This window comes from Stegodyphus dumicola, chromosome 8 (assembly GCF_044657685.1).
Source record: "Stegodyphus dumicola isolate Sdum_Otavi_A_Nest chromosome 8, ASM4465768v1".
In the NCBI taxonomy this organism is placed as follows: Eukaryota; Metazoa; Arthropoda; class Arachnida; order Araneae; family Eresidae; genus Stegodyphus; species Stegodyphus dumicola.
This window is the reverse complement of record NC_140775.1, coordinates 190,194,144-190,218,588: the sequence shown is the minus strand read 5'-3', so window position 1 is coordinate 190,218,588 and position 24,445 is coordinate 190,194,144. Positions and strand designations below refer to the sequence as shown.

Genomic DNA, 24,445 nt, shown 5'->3' with positions numbered 1-24,445 from the left:
AGATAAGATGATTGTTCGCCAGGCCCGAACCGCCCCAACGGTATCATTGTTGACTATTCAACGCACTACAGCCACGTATATACCTCCCGTGGCACCGTTGACCATCTCACGCCGCTTGTCTGAGGCTCACAGAGACTTTTAAGACGTTTGCCTTTGACCCCACAACATCGCCGGAGTCGTCTGGAGTGGTGTCGCAGACGATCATTATGGCTGCCATCAGACTGGCATCGTATAGTTTTCAGCGATGAATCCCGCTTCGCTCTTCAAGCAGATGACCACTGTGTTCATGTTTGGAGAGGACGAGGCCAACGGTCCCAGTCAGCCTTCGTTTTACAAAGGCATATAGCCATAACCGCTGGAGTGATGGCGTTGGACGCTATTTCTTATGACATCAGGTCATCTTTAGTCATCCTCCGTACATCTTTAATAGCTCAAGGATATGTTGATACCATCCTGCGACATTACCCTTCATGGCACGTCATCCTGGAGCCATTTTCCAACAAGATAATGCCAGGCCACTTACCGCTCGCATATCTCTGGACTGTCTCCGTGCGGTTGATACTCTTCCTTGGCCAGAAAGATCACCAGACCTTTCAGCAATCGAGATGTTTGGGACATGGTAGGCCGTCAGATTCGGGCACCACAAAATATCGCCGATCTGGAGCAAGAACTGACGAATGCCTGGCAGAATGTGTCGCATGATGGCATTAAGAACCTTTACCACTCCTTGCTTCGACGAATTCAAGCATGTATTGCCGCCAGGGGCGTTCGACCAACTACTAATTTGAACAATGGGTGACTGCGAGCCGTGAACAGGTACTATGACGTTGATGTTTTAATCATTTTATTATCTGTGTATGAGCTATTCACATATTCAATTTCATCAAAAAGTACCATCATGGTGCTTCGATTTTTTTTTCAAAAGAGTCTATTTTTAATTTAACCGTTAAGCGGCTTTACCTTTGTGGAAATTCAGGATAAGCCCTTGCACTGATGGCCCAATATAGCAACATTTTATCTGTTATCTTCAGTGGAGTTTTAGTAAGCACTTATTATTATCACGATAGGTTGCAGGTTGTGTTGGTTAAGATAAGATGGCGCTTAAGATCAGGCGACCGTCTCATATGCATCAGCATGAATTTCGTCACTCAAGAGTGGTGTCACTAAAGAGTAGTTTTTTGCTTCCGAAGTATGTTTCTTTTTTATTGTTTCAAGCATATATTATTTGTTCCTTCCTATTGCATAAGTTTTTAATTTTATTTTTAGTTTAATAATTTTGTCTATCTTTCTATTCTTATTTATTTCTTTATTTTACAAAAATATTTTTTATTTTTTACGTTTTACTATTTTGCTTTCGCACATTTTATGTTTAGTTTCTTCTTGTGACTTTAAATATATATCCTTATTCCATTTTTATTTTTTTAATCAAAAGTAAATTTTTGTTTCGTTTTTTAATTCTTTTTTTTTTTTTTTTCGCAAACGTAAATTTTACTTTTATTTATACGCTTTTTTTTATTTTCATTTTTAAAATTATTTTCGTCCATTATTCTTCATTTTTCTTTTCACTCTTTTTTTTTCCAGAATTAAATTAATCCCTCCAAAAGTTTCTATTTTTTCAAACGAATAAGTATTTTTTTAAAAATTTGCATTTTGATATTTCATATTCTTACTTAAAACTTCCAATTTCTTCAAGCTTGAATTATTTTTAATGTTTCTAAAATATTTTAATTGGATTAATTTTTACAGAAAAATGCACAGAGAAAGATCAGTTTTGTAGTATTATTTCTTATATTTCTTGACAATAAATATGCATATATGGACTGAATTTAGATTTTATGAATATGAGCTTTATTCGTTTTATTTACTTTTGAAGAAATCTGAAAAACATCTTAAAACGAAAATACATGACATTTATCTATATAATGTAAATTAGTAGGCATGTTTCATGAAAGTAAGAAAATTGGGAATTTTGTGATTTATATAAGAACATAATGTGTAACCTTTGAGCTGTTTCCAAAAGAATAAATAATGTCTCAGAACCTGTTTAAACATTTGACGGGATTTTAAAAAGAAAACTTCTAATGCATTTCAGGAAGAAGAGCGGGCTTGTTCAAGAAGTTTATGCCTTAGTGACAAGTCTCTATTAGCTAGTATATGACAATGCGAATACTTCTAATATTTTTCTCAAAATTTAGAAAATACGACCATGTGTAAGTGCTGTCATGTCTTCTATATCTGCTGATTCGGTTATCCGCGGTTTACAGCGATATAAAGAATTTTTTTTAAATTTCTAAATAGGAGCCATAAGACAGTACATGCTGAAATGCATTACCTGAAAACATACCTAACATAGCTGTTTTCACATTAAATTTAGACATGAAACTAGTATTTATGATATTTTTTGCATTGTTTTATGTACTAGTGCAATGCTATAATGCAGTGCTATATATAATATAATTTAGTAGTATTTAATTTAATTGGTATTGTGTAATTTACCAATTAAAACTGAATGTATGCATGCGCCGTGTCCACTAAGTCTACACCCAGGCTTTTATTTCTCAACTCTTAGTTGTAGACATAAATTTCCACCTACGAAACTGTTTTAAATAAGGCAAAGATTTATGTTTGTATATTTTTAAGTTTTAAAGAATTAGTAATTTAAAATACGAAATCTAACTTTCTACGCGTTTCTAAGGTCCCTCCCTATACATGTTTAGGAAAATTTTAATATTGGCCATTGTATAAAAGCTTGTCCAAATACCATTGTATAAAAGCTTTGTATTTATTGGCCATTGTATAAAAGCTTGTCCAAACTTCTGATTTAACGCAATAGTTTTGCCTAGAAGGCCTTTACTAAAACTGACATACCTTTTATATATACATCCTTTTACAAAAACTGAAATGACTAATGTCAGAATAATAGCTTAAGCGATGTGTTATGTTTAAAAATTCTTTATTCTTAATTAACTAATTTAAAAAATCTGAAAGGTTTCAGATTTTAAATTACATCCAGAGGGACGTTTTTTAACGTTTTGTGTATCACCTTTATTTATTAAATATAATTTTCTTTGCACTTAAAACATAAAATTCAGTTCAATAGCAATGTCGCAAAATAAGTTCAAAATGAGCATAGCTTTAGAATTTCCGATACACAGTTCCGCGCGTTGGAGATAAAAGGTTTCCCCCCCTCCGTAGAGTGTTGCCTTGCTCGGTTTGAAATCCTTGAGTTTGTTAATCAAAAATTCGTTAAAGTTTTACAAAATATGAAATCGATAATAAAACAAATTCCAAATTTCAAATTGGTCTTCTACATGCCCATATTCGTAGAAGGATTACGGCATTCAAAATTCGATGGCTCTAGGTACCGTTGTTTCATCACAATGCGAGAAATATACCTACATTTATGCAGATTTTTCATTATTTAATTTCTTCAAATATATAATGCAGTACTCTAACATTGGGTGGCAACAGTTTGAAAAGTGAAACGGACATTTATAGTGATTCAAAAGTGCAAAACGAAAACAATAGTCCTTCAGGGACAAAGCTCCTTCAGACTAAAACGTTTGACTCCCATACAATAAAAATTGATCGAAATATTTAATTTCAAAACTTGCAATATTTAACGTTATTTGTAATATGCAATGAGTGGTTGCCTAATAAATAAATTAAGGTAATTCAAGGTTATTGTTTTTTCCTTTAAAACAACTCTAAGGCATCGTTCAAAACAAACTCTAACGTTGCAAACTCTAAGAGGAAAAATTGGCTTGCTTGTAACAACTTTTAGATTTCAAAAAGAAAATAAATACAGATCTGAAGTTAACCCCTTTGCGTTATCATTATTATTGCTTATGTGAAATATACTTAGTTAACGAAATTTAAAATATTGTTTGTTTTGTTAAAGAAAAATTTTTAATTTTGCTAGAAAAGATTTTGGTGAGTCAGCTGCTTTTGGATCGTGCATGCGGCCGACTGGCTGTTTAAGACCATTGCGTACTACAATATAGACTATATTTATATTTAAAATGTAAAAGTTTGGTTTGTGAATATAACTGAATAATAAAAATTTTAAATGTTTATTCATTGATTATGAGCCCTCCGTTTAGAATGCATCGATTCTTATTTGGAAAATGATTTTATAATTCTAAACTGCGTAAAAAAACAACAAAAAAAGGGGGGAGGGGGAGACAGTTCTATATCTCCCATTCTACTGGGCCGATTGACGAAATTCAACTTGCGTTTTTCATAGCTCGAAAGGTTAGGTTAGTTTATTTAATTACGGAAAAGCCTCGAGAGCTATCTACCTAAGGGGAGGGATGCATTCGTGGAGGACTTTCTAAGCGAAACTGGCTCGTATACACGTTACACATGCGGAAAATCACGAAAACACCCATGCAGCCAGACCGCGCGGGATTCGAACCTCAGACCGAACTACCAGTGTTCAGCGACTTTACCGCTCGGCCGCTGGTTGGCCTACTTCATATCTCGAAAACGCGACTTAGGATATGTATTAGATTTATATATAGCATTGTTTTAATATAGGTTTGACACAAAATTGGATTTTTTTTCTGAAATAGCATATGATTTATTTTCCATATTTCGATTCCATGACTCAAATTATGCCAAACTGCTACGTTTTGTAAAACTCGCACGAGTAGTTTTTAAAAAATTAGCTCTCAAAATTTTAGCATCTCCACGTTAATTGAATCTTGTATATATTTATTATCTCTTTTTTATTAAATTTATTTGATTCTCATTTTTACGTATCGAAATTTAGGTTCATTCTAAATAAAACTCACCCACATTTTTAAAATTTATATTTTTAAATAATTTTTTGAAAACCATTTCGAATTATAACCTATAAAATTTTTACCATTATCTTAAAGCAGATGTATTTCTAAGCATACCTGCAAAAACTTAGAGTATTCTTATTCAAAATTTCTTAGGATATATGTGAATTTGCACACTGGCGCGTTTTCTGGTATATTTGCTATAAACGATAATAACGACAAATATGTGATTTATGCACTTTGTTAAAATTATTTGAAATTATGAACGATGACATTTTTTCCACTCGTCTGCAATGATTAAAATTAATTAAAGAAAAATAGGTTGCTATAAATTAAGAAGTTCGCCAAGTGAATTACTCTTGGCGTAAATTGAAAAAAAAATGGGAACAAGATAAATGTTTTAATTTCTCCATAAATTTCGCAACAAATTTTATAAAATTTAATATTATGCCATAATTTGAGACGTAGAATTGAAATATGGAAACAAATTGGCATGTCATATCAGAAAATGTCGATATTATGTCAAAATACCTATGTTAGAATAATGCTGTATATAAATCTAATATATATCCTAAGTCGCTCTTTCGAGACATGGAAAACGGAATTTGAATTTCGTCAATCGGGCTCAGTAGAAGAGGAGGTATAGAGCTTCCCCCCCCCTTTTTTTTCTTTTTTTTTTTTTTGTGCAGTGTACATACACTTCTGTTTTTATTTATGTAGTACAAAATTTTTTGAGCCCATACCTTTCTTGTATAAGTTTCTTTATATATATATTTAGGTCTACCAGAAAATTCTGTCTGCAATATAGACTAATATTAGTTAAGTTAAACTAATATAAGTTAGTTAGACAAGTTAATGTTATTTCAAATTTCAACACGCTTGCACGTGTTCATTAAAAACACACAAATACACACACACACACACACACATATATATATATATATATATATATATATATATGGCTGCCTCTCTTTATCATTGCAAAAAGAAATGCTAAAGAAAGCGAGCGCTTTCTTACGTTAAGCTCCAACTTACGTTTTACTTACGGCCGAAAATTTAAGCAACAAGGCAGGATTATCGTTGCGTTTTTTTATTCTTCTGACAGCAGTTCTTACGTTATTTTCTTTCTTCACGTTCGTACGGGGTTCGTGTGGATTTGGAGTGAATAACGACGACACTACTTGATGAAATATCGAAACACACTTTATTAGCCGGTATTAATCAGGACAGCTCCAAAATCTCGTTCACAGTCGCCGAACTGTTATAAACACGCTGACACGTTCAGCGCCACAGCCTTCACGCTGTCGGGCAATAACGGTGGAGACAGCTTCACTGCAAAGCACCCGAGCACAGCTTCCGACTCTGCTCGGTCGTTCTCGGAACTCCACGTACTCTCGAGACTCTCCACGCTACAACTAGCGATGCACTCGACGATACAAAAGAGTATAGCTGTCGACACAGCACAGTCTAAGGCAAAACTCGACGATGCATCAATTCGCGATACACTAAAAGACTCTCTCGATGCATTCGACGACCCACTCGGCGCTAGACTTCGAGACACTCGCTCAGTGACTGACTATCAGCTCGCTAGACGAGGCAGACACACCCCTCTCGACGAGGCACACTCTCCCTGACTGTGCACCAGCAGGGTTTATATAGCTTTCGGCTTGTGTTCGAGAACATTCTGGGCTAAACCGGTAAAATTCGTTCCAGAAGGTTCTCCATTTGTCCATATCATATCGCGAATTTTGTCGCCAAATGGGCGACTTCTCGCCAAATGTGGCAACCCTACTTCCCTTACCATTTTATGGCAACCCTAAACATGCTTTGCGAGGAAGCTATCTCACCGTGACTGTACATTTCGTAACAGCAGGATAAAGTAATCCTGTTTTAACTCGAATCAAAAGATAGAGTTTTGACTTATTCTAAGGTTAATGTTTTAACCGGTGTGTAACATGAATACGATCCTATTCTCCTTAGACATTCCTTCCCTTGGGCAGACAACCATCGTAATCTTTGCCGTTATTCAAATAGCCAACCAAATCAACCTAATTTAGTTAGTTTACTGGATTTACTGGACAAAAAAGAAAAGTTGTTTTCCCAAGTTACCGTAAAGTCGCGCTTTATTTCCTACCCTATGTTAAAAAAATTTCATTATGATCTACGTATACGTAAACTTATTACGTAAAGTTACGTTTTACGCACGTGTAGGTAAAATGCATACGTGTTGTTCTAAATTAACGAAAACAAAAGTGTCTCAATCATTATTGAGATACGATCGTATGAATATGGCTACTGAGAAGTTAATTTATGCCACTGTATTTTGTACAAATTCCAACAAGAAAGAAATGCCACAGGGGCGTGTTGAAATTTAAAGAAAGTTTTTGCTGGAAACGCAGTTTCACTTCTGAACCATTCAGGAAATGGTTAAAAAAAATTTGAGGTAGGTGATTTCGACCTTAATGATAAGGCAAGCGATAAGTTTTAATCGATGACGATATTATTAAGACAATGATTGATTGAGAAAGATCATTTTTAACAACTTCGGAGATTGCAAAAAAAGCTCAATTCAACTCAACAAACCATTACGAACCAGATTCATAAACTAGTATTGGATTCTAAACATTCCAAATGGGTTGCTCATGAGTTGAGTGAAAACATTTTGCACGGTTGAGTCATCATATGCATAGCTCTGATTGATTGGAACATAAACGAACCTTTCTTGGACCGGATGATAACTGATGATGAGAAGCTGATTACCTACGAAAATATCATTGCTAAAAGTGCATACTGTCAGCCCAAACAAACTGTCATCTTCACCTCTAAACTGCGCTGGAGCTTGAGGATGCTGATGGGACAGCCAGGAAGAGCTTTTCAAACCTCACGAAAAGCTCAATCCGGAAAGATACTCAAAGTAAATGGATTATGGAGGTCAAAGAAACAAGGCCAGGGATGTTCATTAGAAAGCGCCTCATACTGCATTCATGATAATGCCCGATCACATGCTGCTTTGGCAAGTTGTCAAAAAATCGTAGAGCTAGTCATAGAAATTCTGCCGCATCTACCATACTCCTCATAACTACAACCCTCCGATCATCACTTGTTTCTTTCCTTGCAAAATTTTGTGAAGGCAAAAAATTCAAAACTTTAGCAGATGTCACCCAAGCATTACTTGAGTTCTTCGCCTCTAAGAAACGAAACATACAAATTACCATTCCCGCTCGCTACGTAACGATAGAAATTACACTGTACAATAAATATTATTAAAGATATGGAAAATGTGTTATTTTTCTTCGCATCCAAAACGGAGAGAATTTTCTTGGTAGACCATATATATTTATAAGTCATTTCCGTGTTTCATGGGGAATATATTTTTTTTCAGGTTTTTTTTATGCTATCTGAAAGTCGAAGATGATTTCTGATTATGTTGAAGGTGTTCTGGTTGCATCTCCTTATTCACTTACAATCACTGCGATAGCTGTTCTTTTAGGGTTCATATTTTACATCACAAGAGACAGAAATGTACCACCAGGTCCCACCGGAGTTCCTATATTGGGTATTTATCCATTTCTGAAGGACGAAGATTTGCATCTGCAGCTGGATAAATACGTAAGGAAGTATGGAGACATCTCCAGCTTCAGAGCGGCTGGTAAACTATTTATCAACCTGGGAAGTGTGAAAGCTATACGGGAAGTCTATGTTAATAATTCGGAGTACTTTACCGGAAGATCCAGGGATTACAATGCACTAAGTCCTTTGTTTGGTGATGGTAATTATGTTCCAGATTTTTCATGATCTTGCTTTTCATTTTTTGCAACAACTAGAATAACATTTTGACTGTATACGTAAGTACGTATGAAATATATACAAGGTGTGTTCGAAAAGTTCGGTGAATTTTACCATAAAAAAAAGGACACAAGAGAAACAAGCAAAATAGCTTTACTGGGGTTCAAAGTATTCGCCATTAGCAACAATACACTTTTGACATCGGGTGTACAATTGCTGGAAACTGTCTGCAAACGCTTCTTTCGGTATGGCTCGAAACACCGTTGTCACACGTTGTTGGATCTCAGTAATGTCGGAAAAGTGTTGGCCTTTCAGAACTCCTTTGAGGTGGGGAAACAGGAAGAAGTCTGCGGGAGCCAGATCTGGAGAATATGGAGGGTGATCCAAAACTGGAACGTGGTGCCTTTGGTTGGAATTGGGTTACGCGGATCGCAGTGTGCGGCCGGGCGTTGTCATGGAGCAGATTCCACTGTCCATTCCTGACTGTAAACTTTCACTAACATGTCATGTGTCTCCGTCGCGGTTTTGCCTAACTTGAAGCAAAACTTTGTTTATGCGTTGCTCCATGTCACACTGACAATCTTTCTCACACTGACTGTGTTAAACTGCTCATAGCGTGCGCTTCCTCTTATATGTTGCAAAATGGCCGTTAGATGGCGCTAGATGACATTTCTCTCACTGCGTCTGCGTGAGTGCAAGATCCTAACCGGCGCGGTTTTTTAATTATGAGACCAATCACCGAACGTTTCGAACACACCTTGTAATATAGGTGCACACATATACTTCTAAGGTTTGCAGTTCGTTACATTAAAACATCTTACTTCGTAAAAGCTAAACGAAACACCATTGCGTAATTAATACAATTCCTGTCACGAAGATGGAATATATACCTAGTCATCTCTCATTTATTTGACATTAAAGGCATCAAGAGGGAAAGGATATAAATAAGACATAGGAATAGCCGAGATCATTTTACAATTCCAAAATTATTACATGCTTAACGACAATTGCGTTTTATCAACGTTTAATAAAATGAGTATGTATATTTAGGATAATAAAAATGAGTAGAAATGAGTATACAGAGTGTATTAGCACAGCGTTGACAAACTTCTAGGAGAGATAGAGTTCACATAGACGATGGGAAATCACATAGGAATGTGTGGTTGGAAACGCTTTCCTGTAGCGGTAGTTGACGACACAAAAAGCAAAAAAGGAAGGACGCAAGCAGTGAAATGAAAGACAAAACATGTTTTATTATGTTTAGTGCTGCAGAAATATACAAATAAGAACAAAAACAAATAACGATCGTCATTAAAGAAGATGTTCGAAATTACGACCTCGGACCGTGATGCAGGCCTCACTTCTCTATCGCATGGAAGATCTGCATCAGAAATGGAAGATCGCATGGAAAATGCATGACGCACGGTTGCCGCATCACGGTCCGGGTTGTAATTCCGAACACATTCTTTGATGATGATCGTTGCCTCTTTATGTTCCGTTGCTTTTGTTGTACTCCGAATAATAAACATATTTCCTCACTCCATTCGTGTCTTTTATTTCTTGAAATTTGTGTCGTCACTAAAGCGCCAGGAAAGGGTTTCCTACCATGCATTCCTATGTGATTTACCATCGTCTAAGTGTCTATCGTGAAAATTTGTCAACACTGTACTGATACACCCTGTATATTATACTTAAATTAATTTAATATGCATAAATCTTTTGTACAAGCAGTTATATTTTCTAAAAATGTTGCCAATATTAATTATTGATCTTGTTTATAACGTGTGAAAAACGAACCCTTTTCTGGTTCATCAGTGTATGTCATAATACTCGGACATAGTCACGATAGTCATGCATATAGATATACATCAGTATTTTGAAGACAATGCGTCAAAGTTCCAAGTGCACTTATAAAATATTGAAACAGTTTCGAATAGCAGTTCTATCTTCGTCATCAAAAGCATTGTTATCATCATTTTCTTCAGCAGCCATTTCTTTATTGATAAAATCTTCGGTATTCCTTGACTCAGCCATTAGTAGATTTCATCTGTACGTAAACGAATTCTAAAAAAATCAAATGAATATTAATTCAAATAACTTCGGTTTTCTTCATCAGTGTTGAAATTTGCTGTCTTCTGGTTAAATAACATGTCCATCATTTCGTAAGATTTTCTGCTTTCTTGGAAAGTTAATATTGTATAGATTATTATTTACAGGACGAAGACAGCTTTTCTAAACTTCGAGTCGGTATTTGAATTCCAAATTCTGAATCTTTCTTGAATCGGTTCAAAATAATTGGAGGGTTTTTCCCGACGATAAAGAATAAAATGTGAAAGATAATTAAGATATTAAAGAATGAAATGTGATTTTTTCCCTTTTGTGTCTGAGACAGCAAAAATCCTTCCGCAGTAGGTCTTTTCTATAATGTGTCCATCTGTTAGAAACATTACACACTAAACAAACAAAAAAATTCAGGCAAATAAGTGTATTAGACTAGAAAAAATGTTGCCCGTGCCATTTCCAGTTCGGGCAAAACTGGAAAGTGGCTAATCTTGATTCCGCAGGTTTACCTGTATTCTCGCTACCGAAACCATCCTTTTCGAGCGAGAGCAATTTTCGGAAATACTAGACATTCAGTGCATGTTGTGAAAGTTCTTTCTGCTGTTCTTAAAGAATGTTTTCCTCAAAGTTTTCAATATTTATACAGCCGCTGTCAATCTTTCATTGCAGATGACCGATTTTACTTCCAAAAAATGTAAAATGTTCTTCCTGATTTAGATAAAGATATTTTATAGAATTTCCTGACTTAGGTTGAATTACTTATTTATGTAATCCTAGAATTTTATTCAGATGCCTTAAATTTTCGGATTTTAATATTTGTAGTTTTTATTTTTTTTATAAGCAGTTCACAAAACAGCTTAAGTTGTTTATTACTTACTTGAATAATTAGCCATAATTTATATTATATTCCCTTCTAATTAATTAAGTTCAGCAGTACTTCATTATTAATATTATTTCTTTTCATTTCTGATGACATCTTTTAATATATGATTATGGATATGTTTCATGTCATGCAATTTCCTTACAGGTATCTTTCTTACCAATGATGAAGCATGGAAGACTCTTCGAAAATTCTTCATTAATAACTTCAAAGTTAATGGCTTGATATCCATGAAAGATAACGTGACAGAAGTGTATGATACCATCGATTCCACTATCAAAGACTTGCGTAGCCTAAATGGTGAACCTGTCGATATTGTTGAGATTGTGAATAATAAATTCATGAATACAGCGCGTTGCACATTCTTCGGAGAAGATGGTATCTCCATGGAGCACTTTCGTAAATTAATTGATCATTTCATAATTGCACTTGAAATCTTGGCTGGAACTTATACTCTTCTTTATGGAACTATAGCAAAGTAAATTTTGGTTTTAAATTCACTCTTAACTTAAATAACTGAATATATTTCAATGAATGTGAAACATTTCAAATTAAAACTTAGTAGCCAAGTAGTACACAAAAGGTGGTGTTGGTGTATTTAATTATGGCAAAGCACACGAGGGCTATCTGCCTAAAGGGAGGGATGCCTTCGTGGAGGACTTCCTAAGGGAAACTGGCTCGTATACACGTTACACATGGGGAAAACTATGAAAACGTCCATGCAGCCAGCCCGTTCGCGGAATTCGAACCTCGGACCGAACTACCAGTGTTCAGCGACTTTACCGCTCGGCCGCTGGTGGGTCAGTACACAAAAGGATTTAACGCGAAGTTGGCTCAAGCTTCTTACTGTTGTAACAGTTTAAATGCCAGCAACTCTAATGCAAAGCCGAATAATACAATCTTATCTGAGGTAGTTAGCATAGCAACGTAACCTCAAGAAGCAGAAACACGCCGTGTCTTACAGCCTGAAAATCGCACGTTAGAACTCTCGAACTAACTTACATTCTTTTAGGGAAACGGAAGACAGAAATGATAGTACAACCCCTAAATCATAAACTAATTAATTATTTAAAACAATAAGAACTTTATAACTACAGGAAAAATTTCATTACTACCATTTTTAACGAATTTTAGTTGATTATTTAATCTTCTTGTAAGGATTATGTTAATTTTATTAACAGTTAAATTTTAAGTTAAAGTTCCTTTCCTGTCAAATTCTTAACTTCAACTTACTACTTCCGGTCAGAACGTTGTTTTAGAATCTTGTTGAATATTTAATGAGGAGGAGCGGTATTTAAACCACGAAGTTACTTACTGAGTCAGAGAGAATCAGAGTTTCTGATTTAAGCGCGTCTGCCTTTTTGGCCACTCTCTCTCTCTCAAAGCTGTTATTATGCTCGGCCGTACTCAGGCCCTTGCTAAGCTTCGTAAGCAAATAAGTTAAGGGGCCAGCTCGATTTGAACCTTGATAGCTTCGGCTATACTTCTTTAGTTAATCTTAGTTTTATTTTAATTCTTAGTCTTTTAAGTTCACGTCCAAGTGCGGGCTTTGCTTGTACACTCCCAGGAGGAGTTTTGTTAAATCTTATTGGAATAATAAAGGGTTAGTTACCTTTCTATCTTGTTGTTTCTTGTCACCGAACGCAAACGATTATTCGCTTATCAGTTCTTAGGTTCTTCCCTTCCAACATTAACTTAGATTTCCAAAGTGAGGAACTCTACATTCTAATCTTAGGTTTTAAAAACACCATGAATTTTTTTTTTTTTTTTTTTTTTTTTTTTTTTTTTTTTTTTTGTAAAAAGGTATTCGAAAAAATTTTTTGTACTAACATTAAAATTTACTTCATCCTGATTTCTCTACAAAATATTTGAAAGGGACTTCAATGACATTTCCGCACGATTGTCCACTCTTATGTATTTTAACAAAGCTCTCCTCCGCGTATGTGATAGAATTGAAACCGGCTACTTCTGAAGTATACGAAGATTACTTTTATATAATTTCTTCTTTACTGCCCCAGCAGGAAAATTGCCAGTTACTCTTACAATGGATTATCGCATCTTCCCGTGAATGCTCTCATGATATAAAATAAACTTTTTAAAAATTTTACATAGGTTAGCTCGTCCAGCAAATAGTTGAAAGATCCTTAGTTTGAAAGCTGAGAGATTATTTTCATTTTTTGTCTTCTTCTAGGAACGTAGAATTTGGATAGTTTGTCGCTACTGGATTTGCACCTCCACTGGCATTTCAAATGGGGGGGATTATAAACAATTACCACAATCCCCTATGCGTTTCTTGTGGTGTGAGTGATTAGAACATGTCACCAGCAACTGGTAGATCCATGGTTTGAATCCCAGACAGTGCATAGGAGATTTCTCATGTTTCTAATTTTGAATAAACGTAATATTTTCTCTACTATCGCATTGCTGTGAAGTTCGTGACAGGGAATATGCCTTTATCTCTTGCTTAAAGTTCCTAGTAGGTCCTAGTCTTCGAGAGATTAAGTGTAATTACAGTGAACCTTCTCTAAAGCGAACATCCATGATTTCAGATAATTTAGGTCTTTTGTGGAAGTGGTCGTTTTAGAGACGTGAACATTCAGTACCGATGTTTATTTATATTAAAATAATAGTTTAAATAATAGTTACTTTTTAAATTGGTTTCTACGATTAGTTCTAATATACTTCATATTAGTATTAATAAAGTTGCTACATCACAGTACACGGTCATACTTAGAAGATATTATATTTACCAACGCTGCATCAGATATCCAAATTTTAAATTTACTTTTCTTCAATAATTTTCGGTTAAAGCTTATTTTTTTAATTTAGAAGTCAAACAACAAAAATCAGCGTTATATTTTCAAATTTTCAAAGGACTAGTTTTACCGAAGCAGCATTCTCAGCTGCCAAACTTCAAATCAACGAGATAAGATAAGAATGGTTGGACCGAAGTTAAGCTACTGGCGCCATCTATTGATAAAACAAAAAAATAAAAAAATAATTTCCTTAAAGGCTGAAGTTAAAGATGGATTGGAATTACGGTCGTTAACTACAACAGAAAGTTTTCTTAAATGGGAAGCGCCTCTAGAAAATCTGATTCACCAATGAAAGATGCTTTTTGAATAGTTTTGGCTGCAGAGAAATGGAAAATGGGATTATCGGTCCAGCAATGCTGAACAACAGAGTACTTTAGTGTTTCCTTTTTCCTAACATATGCCTCGTGCTCTTTAACACGAAATTTAAAGCGTAGATTTTTGTTGTTTGACTTCTATATTAATATTTGTTTGCCGTATTATTTTAATCTAAGCTTTATTTTTTGTTTCTACTTTTTCAGATATTTCGTCATACCATTCGTTCCCGGTTGTCGTGCGCCTATTGACTCCCAGATACAAATGAAAGCTATCCTATTCGAAGTCATAGACCACCACGAGAAGACCCTGGATGAAAATCACACCCGGAACATAATCGATGCTTTTCTGAAAGACCGAAACGAACGAAGGAGGAAGGGCGATCATACTGCTGAATATTTTACAAGTATTGTGATATTTTGTGGTTTAAGTTTAACTAAGTTAGCGTTCTATTGATTTCTTTTTATGCTCTTTCTCCGATAACGATACCTTCTGAAAGAAAAAACTAATGTAAATTTTACGGCAAACTTTAAAACTAAAATGTAATCTTAACTGGAGCAAATGCTCAGAAATACTGCTGTCGGGCAGCAGAAATATTCGATGAGTAGGAATTTAGAACTACCGAAACAAAGAATGTATACGGAAATATTACGTGGGATGTTTTTTAAGTAATGTCCGTTGGCCCGTACAACAGGAGACTGATGCTTTTGTTTCTGTTAATTCTGCCTGGAAAACATTGGTGTTGTTCTAAAGGTGCCACTGCTATGTAGTTGGATTTTCTGCAAGTACCTCAATCAGATCCGCTGCTCCATATTGTTATCAAATTTTTAACAATCTGTATATGCTACTGGGTATCGTCTGAGGATTCTGCTTGGCTAGATGTCAAATTTTGTTTCATTTGCAGAGAATGCTGGATGATTTTGGCGGGGAAATAAATTTTGTTGGAATTGATCTGGAATGACCAATTGCTTACTCAGTTCTATACTTTGTCTTAGTTATAGAACTTTGATACTTGCTGTCTGCCATAATGTGGAGCGGAATTAGAATTTGTCATTTAGAGCTCCATTGTCTTTGAATAAAAAGAGGAAATTTATCTTCATTCGCTCGACAACCCAGGGTGGGCCAACTCTACTATTGGCAATTGCCTTCAGGTTTGTTGACCTTTAGAAGGTTTAGTCATTTTCACCACAATCTATCCATCTCACTGGGGGTTTACCCCGAGGCCTGGTTCGCATGAGTTTTGCTAGAAAGACTTTCTGCCAACATCGATCTTCAAGCTCTGGCCTGATGACCAGCCCATTTAAGTCTTTGTAGTTTGAAGAATTTTGTACATCAGGTTGTCTGTAGATCTTGTATATCTCCAAATGAGATCTTCTACACAAGGCCATTCATTCACTTGGACCGCAGCAAGTATGCAACGCAAAATCCTTCTCTATAAAATTCCCAAAGCTTCTTCATCCACCCAAGCTAACAATAGGATATTACGTTTTTCTAAATTCTAAAATGCAGGATGTCAATTTCTTATCTGCATTCGCATATCACTTCCAAGTTTCATCGTGATATCTTTTATTGTATTTCTTTTCTATATATATTTTTGGAAATGTATATTGCTTTCCTAATAGCTCTGTAAATTTCATGAATATGAATTTATCAAAAATTGCATTTTAAAAGAGTAGAGATATGTGATTATCAACAGAAGATTTTCAAGCAGTACTCTTATGTCTAATAAAAAATGCTATAGCCTGTCTATACCTCGGTGGTCAATATGAGACGGAGAACGTAGTTGGTTCCTTTTACTACCACTTCTTTTTGGCACATATTGGATAGCTTGGGAGATCTTGAAAACTGAGGGATTGCTTAGTTTATTAAGGCAGAGCTTACACTATAACTACCCTTGGGATCCTTATGGGTTCCATCAATTCAAAACGCACATATAGGTTTTGTCACATCTTTGCATATTAGCTGGACTTAAGCACCTCTTTCAGTATGCTTTTCTAAATATCAAAATAATGTTATTTTGATGACATATGTACCATATAAAAAGTTCCTCTTCTTCTTCTTCAATGGCCAGACAGCCCAGAATGAGCCCTTGCGTTCCTCAGAATCGAATTCCAAGCTCTTCTATCCTTGGCCATGGACATCCAATTGGTTATTTTTAAAATTCTTAAGTCTGTTTCCAAGCAGTCCAGCCACCTAAGTTTGGGTCTACCTCTTTTCCGGGTGCCGAATGGTCTGGCCAAGAAGATCTTTTTAGTTACTCGATTTTCATCCATTCTGCACAGGTGTCCTGCCCATTTAATTCTCTGAATCCTTATATATTTCCCTATATATATTTCTTTAAAGGATTTATAGAGTTCAGAGTTAGTTCTTCTTCTCCAGATTTTGTTACATTTTATGCCACCAAAAATACTTCTCAAAATTTTTCTTTCAAAGACAAAAATAATACTGTTATATAAAAAGTAGTGAAAGTATAAAACGTTTAACCGTAAATCTTTCCAAGCCTTTTTTGTTGCTATAAATTAGTGCATTGAATCTGAAATTAAATGCCGTAAATAAATCTAGATTCGTAATATGCATATTAATTTACTATTTTTATCTTGCAAAACCATTTGGCTATTTTGAAGAAGGGGCCGTGAAAAATGTGCCGCGACTCGAACCCTGCCCCCCCCCGAATACGCTCCGCGTGGACTACCGTTACACCATGAAGGCATGCTGAAAGGAGGGAGAAAATATTTTATATACCCCTCTTAAAGGGCGAGTGGGAATTAGGGGAACCAGTCGCCAAGTCCTGGTGGTGACGAGTTATCTTTAACCACATTTTAGTTTGGTCACCATTGTGGATTCATTAGGTTCTTTTTAAGGAGATGTGAAAAATGTTCAATGCCCATTTCGGGACTCGAACCCTGGATCCACAAGTACGCGCCGAGTGTGTAACCGTTACACCACGAAAGTATGCTGAAAGGAGGAAAAAAAGGGGTTTATAACCTAAGGTAAATTTCCTTTACAGTTTCCCGAGCTTTCTTTGCCTCACGTTTTGTTACTTCCTTGTAATAAGTAAAAAGGAAGTATTGTAATCGCGAAAAGTTTCAGGCAGTACATTTCAACATATTGACCGTTATCGAATGCAATTTAACGATGTTTCTGCCTGACATCTGTACGTAAGGACAGAATAAAAGACTTTTTCCCTCCCCAAAAAAATTATAAAACTGCTTTAAAATGAATTCTGAAGAGGATTTTTCGTGGTGTCTGTACGTACGCATATATCTCCCATAACTCAAAAACGAGAAGCCTCAGAACATTGCAATTTTGTATACAGGACTGCTAAAGAATGCATTTATTCTCTTGTGGTTTATGCGCTATCGACGAAGTCGATTTAATTCAATAAAATAAGTTTAAATGAAATGCAAGAAAAAATGCGTGTAATTTAATATTCCGTACAAGGAAGTCATGCGGTGTACACATCAGATTTTTTTTATTTCAAAATTGTATCTCCAACAGTAATATCTGTTTATATTGTTTGTTTGCTTTCCTTCAACAGAAGAAGCTTTGGCTGGCTCACTTGCTCAGTTTTTCGGAGATGGTCACCAAGCTATTGTAATCTTTGTTGCAAAATTATTTCTTGCATTGGTACAACATCCAGAAGAACAAGAAAAGATATACAAGGAATTGGTAGACGTCGTTGGCACGGACAGGAATCCAACCTTAGAGGACAAAAGCAAGTTACCTTATGCGAACGCCTTCATGTATGAGCTTTCAAGAACATCGAATTTATTGCCTTTTCTCCCCAGTCTTGTGTGTACAAGTAAGTAAAGGAAAATTTACATTTAAAAAGTATCAAGTCTGTATTTGACTGTACATGGAACTGTATAATGTAGGTTGTACTTTATATGATTAGAGCATGTGGTGAATCTTCTCAATATGGTAACTTGGCGCTTTTTTGGCGAAATTTTGGCGACCAACCCTGCTACAGCAACCTGCTATTTTTTTTTTTTGACGCCATTTTGTTTTCTCGAAGTAGCGGCATTTTTTTTTTTTTTTTTAACTCAACACTTTTTCCAACAATCTGGTAGCCGAATTATGCTTATGCTAAAACTTATGGAACAAAAGTGATTAATCATGACGAAGATTAGGTGCGAAATTGAGAGAAAGTGCAGAATCGCCCACTGCTTCGCGCGTTCTTAAGAATTGCACATACGCGGTGTCCATGTACACGTCGATATATTTTCACTTAAGGGGTTCATACACCTTAAACCCCTTATGAGCTTCGAATTATGTGACTGTTGCAAGAATTGAGATATTTTATTTATTTTAAAAGTAATAACATCCAGGCTTTTACAGCTGACTAGATAATATAGCTGCTTTGGAAACTAGTAACCAGAAAGTTTGTGTTGCCACAAATATTTTTGTAATTTAATCAGCTCTGTGACAAAATTTTTCGTCATTTTTCCACATTGTGCGCATGATATTTTAAAAATGACTAATGGTACATACTTGAAATTGGATGTAATTCTTTATATGGGCACTATTTTCTAACTGAAAAATATGAATATTTTAATATTAAAAAATTTTATGTACGAAAATATTACGTATATTTTTAAGAAAATACATTTTATAAACTCAACTCCAAATAAAATAAAAATTTAACATGAAATTCTCAGTTTTTTTTTTTTTTTTTTTTTTTTTGTTTTTTTTTTTTTTTTGTTTACAGTAGTTTACAAATGTTATAAAAGCTATATATAAACTATGGAATTAAATAATGCAACAGATAATTTTAAACTGTGCGCGCAAGATGGAACCATGACGAAAATTGTTGTCCCAAAGCGGATTAAATTATAACAATATTTTTGGCAACACAAACTTTCTGATTACGATTTCAGAGAGCAGCTATATTATGTAGTGAGCCATAAAAAGTTGGAAGTAATTGCTTTTAAAATAAATAAGTTATCTCAATTCTTGCAACAGTCACATATTCGAAGATCATAAGGGGTTTAAGGTGTATGAGCCCCCTTAAAAAAATATCCCAGAAATGCACAAAAATAGCCTTGCACACACTCTTGACTTTATCCATGTACACATCGACCTATTTTCTCTTAAAAAGTTAAAGAAAATTGAGAAAAATCCAATTCTTCTTACTCTTGTAAAAAGCGCCAAATAAATAAGTGGGCGATTCTGCACTTTAGCAGCGAAATTGTTTCTAAGTGCTTATTAGCTAAAATCACGATCGGAATTTTCCGGAAAATGTCACGTGACATGTCTCATGATCTCTCATTTCGCTGAGACAAAAAAAAATCTGATTCGAACTATGTACTTATCAGATTATTGCTAAAGTCCTAGCTAGTAACCTCAATCGCCTTACCAAAATATCGCCAAACTACCTGTTACCATATTCCAAAGATTAGCCGAGCATGTACTGGATTATAAACAACAAGGAAATAAGAAAGATAAAAAGAATCTAGAAACAGTTATAGAGACATTACGTTAATTTGAAGCCGGGGACGTGCAAAATGAGTAATGCCCTCTCTGGAACTCGAACCTCTGACCTCTCCAATACGCACCGAGTGTGTTAACCGTTACACCACGAAGGCGTGCTAAGAAGGCGGGAGAAATACCTTATACAGTTACTATGTACCAGAATTTCTAAATTCAAGCATTACGCTAGATATTATGTTTTTTTTTTTTTTTTTTTTTCTGTATTCCACCTCAACAAAATGAATACAATTCTCTTTCTTCTCTTCACCTTTTGAACGGTAGCGACAAATTAGTAATCGAATTTTCAAGCTAGGTAACTCATAAATTGTTAGTGGGGTAAGCTTAAGAATATGGATGCCTTTATGGAGAACGAGGAAATTCATGTTACGCATGGGGATAACCCTGAAAGCACACACGCACTCAAACCCCTCATCAGGATCTGAACCCGGATTAAACTACCAGTGTTCAGAAGTATAACCGCTTGGTTGCCGTGTTTCAGAGAAAAGGAATGGAGCAATAATTCTGAAGACGGCTATTCTAAAAGTGCCATTTAAAGTGAGCTGTTTTTTCAAGGAAAAACACATTTTTTGAATTATGAGATGATATAGGATACGGTTGTGGCTGATCAACAAATCTTTCTTGGTAGGTACTGTTTTAGTTACGACACCGTTTTTGATTCCGAATGCAAAATTCCGATTTTTATTCACAGTCATTAACTATAATTTTTGTATGTTTATTACTTTCGAAATTGCCATGAGAAAGATATTTTCTGGATTTTAATGCCAAAATGCCTCTGGTATTTTAGACCTGGATTTATCTAGTTTTAATATATTGCCTTAATTTTTTGGATATACTTCAAGATGCACGTGTATATACTTTATTGAAGACGTCGAGAAACATTTTCTAAACAGTACATATACGGCCTTGCTGGTCAAAGGGTTTCAAAAATGCATTAATTTTAATTGTAAATTCATACATCGCCTATCTGTGCCTCTACTTAGAGGAAACAACTTTAAGGGGCTGTATTTTTTTGGGGGGAGCAGGAGACGTTAAAAATTGTGCAATGCTCTCGCAGGGACGCATATTTCAGAAGTGCACATCTGTATAGCTACAGAGGGAGTGGCTTCTAGGATGGACCAATGAGCATCCAGTGATATTTCTGTCATCTCACATGACCTTTCGCGTGCTTTATGATTTAAGTAAGATGGTTGAAAATATTCTGCCACGCAATTTTGTATAGAAAATAATTAAAGTATCGTCGGTTGCTTCTGAAAATTTTCATTGCGAAGTTAGATGAAATATAGGCAATTATGAAGATTTCCCTACCTAGTTGAAATAAATACAAACACATGCTGGATACTTCGCAAAAATATCGATGTGAAATATTACTTAATAAATGGTAAATAAGATAAAGAAAGAAATATGTGATAAACATTAAATGCAATCTTTACATAAAACTATGCGTATGAGAAAAATATTTACACCAATTATATATGTAAATAGAAGTCAGCACTTTTTATTGCAGTCTATATGAAAAAGATGTTCTATAATAATAAACAATGCAGAATTTTATTCAAAGTGAAATTTACTAATTTGCATTCGTATACATTTAGAGTGTTAAATTTCACATTTAATAACTGCTCACTCTTAAGTGCACTGTCTACACAAGAATTACTCATCACGCAGAGTAAATTTATCTTATTCACAACGAGTATATTCAATTTATTCACATATATCTTTTAAGTTTAACAATGGATATAATCAGATCATATGTATTCTGAATCTTACACTTTAAAAATAAAAAAATGCAAGCACTGAAATAACAAAACGCTAGATTCATTGTAACACTTACAGTCATTCTCATTTCAACTAAAAAAATACACACTTGAATTCTCTTAATTTTATTTAATTCTCTTAATTCCTGGATTTATGTACTTTTAATATATTGGCTTAATTTTTTGGATATATTTCAAGATGCACGTATATATACTTTTTTGTAGACGTCGAGAAAAATTTTCTAGACGTATACATCTATGTCTTTATTTAGAGGAAACAAGTTTAAGGGGCTGTATTTTTTGGGGGGGGGAAAGAAGGAGACGTGAAAAAATGTGCAGTGCCCTCACCGGGACACGATCCTTGGCTTCTCGAATACGCGTCGTCTATGCTTTCAATTACACCACAAAGGACGGAGAAAGTAGCTATACTTTTGGCATTGTATGTATAGCTATCGTCTATTACGTAAGTATTTTTACCATGTATTTATCTGTTATCCCGTTGAGCCTACATTTTTTTTTTTTTTTTTTGTTTCTGTTATGTTTTGGCTTATTTTGTTACTTGAAGGCTATCTGGTTAAGGGAAAAGATGCCTTCTTAGAGGACTTCCTAAGTAAAACTGGTTTGTACACATATTACACATGGGGAAAACCACCAAAACACCCATGCAAGCAGCCTGTTTGCGAGATTCGAGCCTCGAACCGAACTACCAATGTTCAGGGACTTGCCGCTCTGCCACTAGTGGACCGGTTTCTGTAGTGAAAATAAAACCAATATTTACGCATCGGATATTGTATTCTGGTGAAACAATAAGGCATTTTCCCATTTCTGTTATTTGTGTGGTCGCCGTGCAGGGCTAGGTTTCCTTCAAGCGCATTTCCATTGCCCCCCCCCGTTTTGATTCTCAGTCGTTAAGTATAGACTGTATGTTAATTTAAACAGGAAAGTATTTGGGTTGTTAATAACTGCTTTTAGAATATTTAAATTTCTAATCTGAAAATGTTTTTAAATTTGTCAATTTTAAATGAAAAGTTTCTAAATCCCAGATTTTATTTATTTATTTATTTCAGAGGAAACAACTTTAAGAGGTTATAGGATTCCCAAAGGATCCATGACTTTGCTCAATTTCTGGTCAGCTCACCATGATCCAGAAACCTTCGAAGATCCATTTAAGTTCAATCCATCAAGATACTTAACCTCTTCGGGAAAGCCTAAAGCAGAACTTCCAGTTACCTTTGGAATAGGTAAGTGCGATAATATGTTTAACAAAAGCTTTTGTCCTATTTTAATGGTAGATTTTATTACCTTTTAATTACAGCCGTGTAAGAAGATTAAGAGGGCTTCTGTTGATAAAGACGAGAAGCCCCTTGAGCGGGGAATCATGAAGTCATCAGGAAAGATGGCAAAAGGTCATTGAACAGAATGGAATGTATTTGACTGATTACAGTTCATTTTGTATAGAAAACATTAATTATATTTAACACTAAAAAACCAAAAATACTTTCTTGCCAATCCGATATATCTCTTTTAATTATAATATTAGTAATTCCTCTTTCCTGTGTTATACATTTCCATTGGATTAACTGTGGAGGTCATCTCCAATATTAAACTTGTAAATTACTGTATTTCATCGTGTTTGATGAATGAAATTGTTTTATTTGATCAAGAAAAATTATGAAAATTAAATATGAGTTTCAGTGAAAACCCTCTGTAATATCTGGAAATTTATGTCACAAAATCCTTAGTATAACTTAGCGTGGAGTCGGTTACAGCAAATTATGGATTCAGTATAACCTATAATTTTTAGTTTATACATGCAATTTATTATAATTAATATTTAGTCGCTCTGAATATCAGTTACAACAAATCTGTTTGTTTTAGTTATCTTTATTTACTTTTTCAGGTAGACGTGCGTGTATAGGAGAATCATACAGTATGACTCTGGTTTTACTTTATATGTTAACTGTAGTCAAAAACTTTCGCTTATCGTTCCCTAAAGAGGAAGAGTATTCTATTCCTGGATTGTATACAATGAAGTTGAAAATAATCGCAACTCCGAGATAATAAAAGAACTCCCACTTCCAGCGAAACATCAATTTTACTTTATTGCAGAAAATCCTTCGCTTGTATACGCTAATAAAATTCTGCTTTTCATGATTATTTCATTGAAAGATTGTATTTCTTTGAATTTGATTTCTAACCTTCACTTTTGTATACTAACTAGAATGTCCATTTTGTAGCACATATCATATTCATAGTTTTACCATCATAAGTCCGCATTTCCATAATTTCAGTTAAACGAATAATTTCAGTTTTGTAAGGTATTTTTTCTCTCCTTTGCACATGCCTCCTTTGCAAAGCCCTGTGGACGCGTATTCGGGAGAACCGGAATTCGAATTCCGGCGAGGGCACTGCACAATTTTCACGTTCGGGCATCAATATAACATAATAATTCTCGGTTTTCGTGGAAATAATACAATATTTCATTCATGGATGTGTAACTTCTGTTCCATTTCTACCCCGATCTATTCATCGACGTTTCTTTTCATAGCTCAAATTAGT

At 34.9% G+C, this 24,445-nt stretch overlaps 1 protein-coding gene across 1 annotated transcript; it reads left to right on the top strand.

Moving 5' to 3' along the window:
* Nucleotides 1–1,070: 1,070 nt before the first annotated feature.
* Nucleotides 1,071–24,043, top strand: LOC118190843 (cytochrome P450 2B11-like). The gene is made up of 7 exons (XM_035361621.2): nt 1,071–1,189; nt 8,170–8,556; nt 11,662–11,992; nt 14,849–15,048; nt 18,181–18,444; nt 22,954–23,127; nt 23,787–24,043. Exons 2-7 carry the CDS (start codon nt 8,199–8,201, stop codon nt 23,945–23,947), a joined length of 1,488 nt encoding a protein of 495 aa, XP_035217512.1. The 5' UTR covers nt 1,071–1,189; nt 8,170–8,198; the 3' UTR covers nt 23,948–24,043.
* Nucleotides 24,044–24,445: the final 402 nt, after the last annotated feature.